This window comes from Ochotona curzoniae, unplaced genomic scaffold, assembly GCF_017591425.1.
Source record: "Ochotona curzoniae isolate NIBS_2020 unplaced genomic scaffold, NIBS_Ocur_1.0 contig_4636, whole genome shotgun sequence".
In the NCBI taxonomy this organism is placed as follows: Eukaryota; Metazoa; Chordata; class Mammalia; order Lagomorpha; family Ochotonidae; genus Ochotona; species Ochotona curzoniae.
Window position 1 is genome coordinate 1 of NW_024466351.1, and position 5,189 is coordinate 5,189.

Genomic DNA, 5,189 nt, shown 5'->3' on the forward strand with positions numbered 1-5,189 from the left:
CTGCACCAGTGCAGAGACCCATTGGGGACAGAGGCACTGCATTTGCACACCCTGTGTGCCTTCTGCTGCTAGCAGGCACCACTGGAACAGAGGTTCTTGTCTTCCTGTAAGAGAGAAGTCAGACGTGAGGCAGAAGTAGTGAGGTGTAGTGGGGTAGGACATCCGTCAGCACTGGTGGGCCCTGCTCAGGGTGGATCTGAGAGGCAGACAGGGAGTGAGAGCAGCCACTCAGACCACGGAGAGCAAGGTCACAGCTTGATGGAGCATGTGGACCTGACGGGCCAGGCAGCCAGGCTGGCAGCTCAGGAAGGCACCAAGCTCACAGGGAGCACTGGGGCTGCAGCTTAGCTGTGAACAGAGATGCAGATCTTGCTGCCAGGGTTCCTGACAGGGTCCCCTTAGTGTGGGTGCTGTAAGCCAGCAGGCACAGGAACCCTCCTTCCCAGCTCCCGGCTAATGCCATGCCATCTCCCTCCAGCCAAGGAACGTTGTCACCTCTACTGCGAGTCCAAGGAGACCGGGGAGGTGGTGTCCATGAAGCGCATGGTGCACGACGGCACACGCTGCTCCTACAAGGACGCCTTCAGCCTTTGCGTGCGCGGGGACTGCAGGGTGAGTACCCTGCGGTCAGGGTGGGCTGGCCACAGGGAGTTGAGCTCAAGGCCATGACTGGGAGTGTGCATTTGCCTGAGCACCCGGGTGTCCAGCCAGGCTCAACCTGCACCAGGGCAGGGCTGTGTACAGGAGCACAGTGGGAGGCAGTGGGGTTGGCCGGATACAGGGGTAAGGAAGAGCCTGGGCCAGGTTCAGTGTCTGGAGAACCTGGGCCACATTCTCTACCCCCAGCCCTCAAAAAACTGCAAAACTAAGCAGGCACCCTTTTGGGATCCTTTAAATAATACTTTAGAAAAGGTAGGAAGCTGTATTGTGGGATGCCAAGCCCCGGCCTGGCTGAGGGCTGGGGAAACTGGCTGGATGTACGTGGGTCAGGTGAGTCAGATAAAGACAGTGTTGGGCTATATACTTAAGAGGGGTTGCTTTGCATGTGGAAAGTGTGTTCATGAGAAGAATGTTAAGCTGTCTAAACAGCAAAGTGCAGGCCAAGGGACGGACACACACACACACACTCTCTCTCTCTCACTCTCTCTCTCTCTCTCTCTCCCTCTCTCTCTCTCTTTCTCTCACTCACTCACTCAGTGCTGGCCCTCAGTAGGGGGCGCCGTTAGCAGTAGAAGCAGCTGTCCATGGTTCTGAACCTGGGTGTGCTAATTCACCATCTCATGGGCATGACTGCAACCTCACCTCTGATCCGGACAACAGAAGCAGAGGAGGTCAAATGTCCTAATACCCTCTTGGGAACCTAACACGGGTGAACACCAGGTAGCTGTTGGGGGATCATCTAAACCCAATGGCTTTAAACAGGGCCTGTGGCATCTGCAGATTATATTTCTGTGCTGTTCCCCACAAAGATGTACCATGAAAGTCATAATACAGGAAGCAGAATGCATCAGGAAGGCCGTGTGAGAAGGTTACCATGGTCCCCGGCAGGTCACAGAAAGATGGAGAGAAGAGGTGTGCCGACCTGCCCCAGGTGTGGCACACACGGCAGTGGCTTGGTGAAGCAGGCATGAGCGAGGCCGACAGGGTCCATGCTTCGGTGAATTCAGAACGCATCACCGCATGCAGGTTGTAAAACCTCTGTACAGTAGGGAGGGGCTGATGGACAGGACTGTATCACAGACAGAAAAGCCAGACCTCGTTAGCTCCCCACTGCCCCCAACCCTACCCCCAGGGGATAGTCACCCGCTAGCACTGCAACATCTTCCACCCCAGTTATTCTCTGCACCATCAGCCCTTTCAGAATTAAAGGGAAGAGCTGGTAGGCTAGCAGCATCATTTACCCTTCACAGCCTCATCTGCCTGGTGTTCCTGCCTACCTGAGTGAGGCCAGCTGCATGATGCTGGATGTTGAATGGCACCTGCATCATCAGGGGCTTTTCCAAGGATGAGATGTTGTCCCTGGGAACCCTGAGAGGGCTGCATTGCCTGGCAAGAGCAACGCCAGTAACTGCCTTATCTGTTGCCAGACAATATCCCTCCAAACTTCCAGAAAAAGGGATGCCAGGCTGCTGCTGCAGCTTGCCAGCACTGCTGGACGCAGAGCTTGGCTGTTCTCTGTCCCTTGTGACCCACTCTGTGCCTCTCAGCAGGAAACCCCAGAACCACTGTGGCTTCTCATAGCATGCTGTACTTCCCTTCCCTCCTCTTCCCCATCTTCTTGCAGCCTGTCCAGTTGCCTGGTAGGACCCTTGTTAGAAAGAGCTCACAATTCCAGGCATAATTCATAAGCCAGACTCTGTGTGCACACCAGGATGCACCATCTTGACAGCTGCCAAGAATTCTACCCAAACACGAGTTCCCAAGATCTGCAGGGTAATGTCTGGGGCCAGGTCCTAGCCAGCCAGCTACCCTGTGCTTAGAGAGCAACATCAGGTCCATTGCTGTTACAAACAGTGTTTAGGGAGCACACTGTGGGGGTGCACAGACAGGGGTGATGCCTGTGCTCCCAGGCTGGGCCCACCATGCTGCCTCCTTTTGGTAGATGGGTTTTTCTCTAGAACCACCCATGTGAACACAAGCGTGCTCCTTGTACGGAATGCTTTTACCCTGCTCACTTCCAAAAGTGAATGAAAAAGCTGAAAACCAAAGATTGCGAACTTGAGCCCCTACAGAGGAGCTGCTCTTAGCTTTGTCAGGGTCTAGAGCCCCCTGCCCGCCGTGGTCCTGGTAAGACCAGCACCAGAACACACAGTGCCAGGAGGAAGAGTTTCTCCTAATTGGTGCAGGAAGATTGCTAAGGGAGAATTAGCACCGAGCTTCCTGGCAGCCAAGAGGAAGGGGGGAATCTGTGATGCCATCAAGCACTCTGAGGGTGGTCAGTGGGCACAGACTAGCCCCAAAGAGGGATTTTCCTTGTTGAGCCTAGCAGTGGACACTGCTAGGACCATGGAAAATCAAATCACTTCAGTATGCTGTTGCCTCCCCCAGGTGGCCTGGAGCAGAGCATCGCCTTTCCTCTGGACAGAATAATTCTAGTGCAGGTGTGGCGGTGTTGAGTGGACTGGCCAGGGAGTGGACCTTAGGGTAGGAGCCTCTGAAGCCAGGCCTCTGCTGTACAGTGCCAGAGCAAGGGTGTCCCCTGAAGGCCTGCTGTGTCCTAACCCTTGGACCTCTGGGCCTGCAAGGGGGCATCATTCAGGTCACACTCCCGGAAGACGGCTAGCAGGCTTTGTCTTCCTCCTGAAACCAGAGCCTGATTTTCTCCCCCTGATAGTGGGCAAAGGGGTAACTGGTGCCAGGTCACAGGCAGGTGCTAGGGCGAGGAGAGGGTGTGCAGGTTACTCACAGCCTGCTTCCCCTGCAGAAGGTGGGCTGTGATGGGGTGATCGGCTCCAGCAAGCAGGAGGACAAGTGTGGTGTGTGCGGAGGAGACAACACCTGGTGCAAGGTGGTTAAGGGCACGTTCACACGCTCCCCCAAGAGGCACGGTGAGTCCCGCCCCTGGGTCAGTCCTGTCCTGGCAGAGGTTGGGGATTGGGGAGCAGAGGGAGAGGGCCCCAGGTGACAGGGCAGAGAACAGACCTTAGGAAGCTCTACTGGAGTTCTGCCTTGCAGCAGGCTCCTCCCCAGCTGGCTTTCAGCAGCACTTCCCTGGGCTGCTAGGTGACCTGGAAGCATGGAAGGTCTGACTTCTCTGGCGCCTTGGGTGGGGCTAGGTGCTATGGGTCTCTCACCAGGGGAGACAGGCTCTGGGGTGGGTTTCTGTCTTTGTCTCTTGCATTGTTGTCACCACTGTCCAGACTTGGGCACCATGTGAGTGAAGAGGTTTATTTGGATGTGACCTGGGTTCCTACAGGGCCTAGACCACATGAGGTGGAAAGGGTGGCACTGAGTGGTAGAGGGCCCCCAGGCCCTGACCTGACTGACTCCCACCAGGTCCCTGTAGGTCCCACTACTTCCTAACTACCACCACCACCAGCAGCAGCACACAGGGCCCTTCCAGATGTGCTCAAACCACACTCATGCCTGGGGCTGTGCCTCCACCAGGCCTCAGCTCTTTGCACAGGCCAGCAGCTACCAACTGCATCCCTCTGGGCCTCCGTCAGCCCACCTCTGAAATGGGGAGAAGCCACTTTAGTTGACCTCTTTGAGAATAAAGTGATAGAGTGACCACGTGGACCTCATCCTGTACCCGGTGCTGGTCCAGGTCCTAAAGACAGGGGCTGTGGGCTGGCCTTAGTACAGCCCTACCAGAGGTTGGATGTCTGATGACACGTGCAGAGCAAGTGGCTGAGAATTACACAGGTCACGTGGAGTACCCAGAGCCTCCCTCCTAAACATGGCAGCTCTGAATCCCTGCCTGGAGGAATGCAGCCTGGACTCCCCACTGTGTTTCCAGTGGAAGAGGCCAGTGGGGTGTCTGGGTCTGAAGACAAGCAGAGGGGCTGGAGCCACTCTCCCTTTGGCCCCTCTCCTGGTGGGTGGTCAGAGCCCACAGTGGGTGGGTGGGGCTTGCCGACTTCTCACTGGGCCTTGTCCTCCTGCACTTGCACCAAGGCTACATCAAGATGTTTGAGATCCCTGCGGGAGCCAGGCACCTGCTCATCCAGGAGGCAGACGCCACCAGCCACCACCTGGGTGAGTCTCGGGTTCTAGACAGCTCAGCCTGTGGAGGAAGCAAAGTGTGGGGACCAGCTGAGTGGTGCATCGCAGACCCAGGCAGCCCTGCTCACCTGCTGGCCCAGAATTCCTGGAGCCTCTGCCTTCAATGAGGCCAGGATCTGGGACCTGAGTGTCAAGGCACGAAGGCATGGAGAGCTCCTCATGGCACACACAGCAGTCCCAGGGCGCCGAGGCCAGCCTGGGGAGAGCTTCCATGCTCTACTCTGGTTGTCACCCGTTTCCTTTTAAATTCCGAAGATTCTGGCTGACAGCGGGCTTCCTGGCACTATGGACAGCATGGCTGTTTCAACAACGGCTTTAACAACCTCCCCCATGCCAATCCTGCCTGTGAGCTGGTGTACTCCACCTCAGTGGGGCCTCCTCCCTCAACCCCCAACCAAGTGTTAGTCCCTCTCTTATCCCTACTGCCCTGGGCCAGGGTCTTCCAAACTGTGACCTTGAATCAA

The 5,189-nt window shown here is 56.4% G+C and overlaps 1 protein-coding gene across 1 annotated transcript; it reads left to right on the forward strand.

The window, feature by feature from the left end:
* Positions 1-13: 13 nt before the first annotated feature.
* Positions 14-4,832, forward strand: LOC121161118 (A disintegrin and metalloproteinase with thrombospondin motifs 2-like). Its single transcript, XM_040987399.1, has 3 exons — positions 14-612; positions 3,425-3,548; positions 4,618-4,832. Exons 1-3 carry the CDS (start codon positions 457-459, stop codon positions 4,830-4,832), a joined length of 495 nt encoding a protein of 164 aa, XP_040843333.1. The 5' UTR covers positions 14-456.
* The last annotated feature ends 357 nt before the right edge of the window (positions 4,833-5,189 follow it).

What these genes read in the sequence shown, in the direction of transcription:
- LOC121161118 (XM_040987399.1), top strand. Translation starts at nt 457, where the DNA reads ATGCCATGCCATCTCCCTCCAGCCAAGGAACGTTGTCACCTCTACTGC. An exon ending in GCGTGCGCGGGGACTGCAGG is followed by an intron (nt 613 to 3,424) that starts GTGAGTACCCTG and finishes CTTCCCCTGCAG; the next exon opens with AAGGTGGGCTGTGATGGGGT. An exon ending in ACGCTCCCCCAAGAGGCACG is followed by an intron (nt 3,549 to 4,617) that starts GTGAGTCCCGCC and finishes ACTTGCACCAAG; the next exon opens with GCTACATCAAGATGTTTGAG.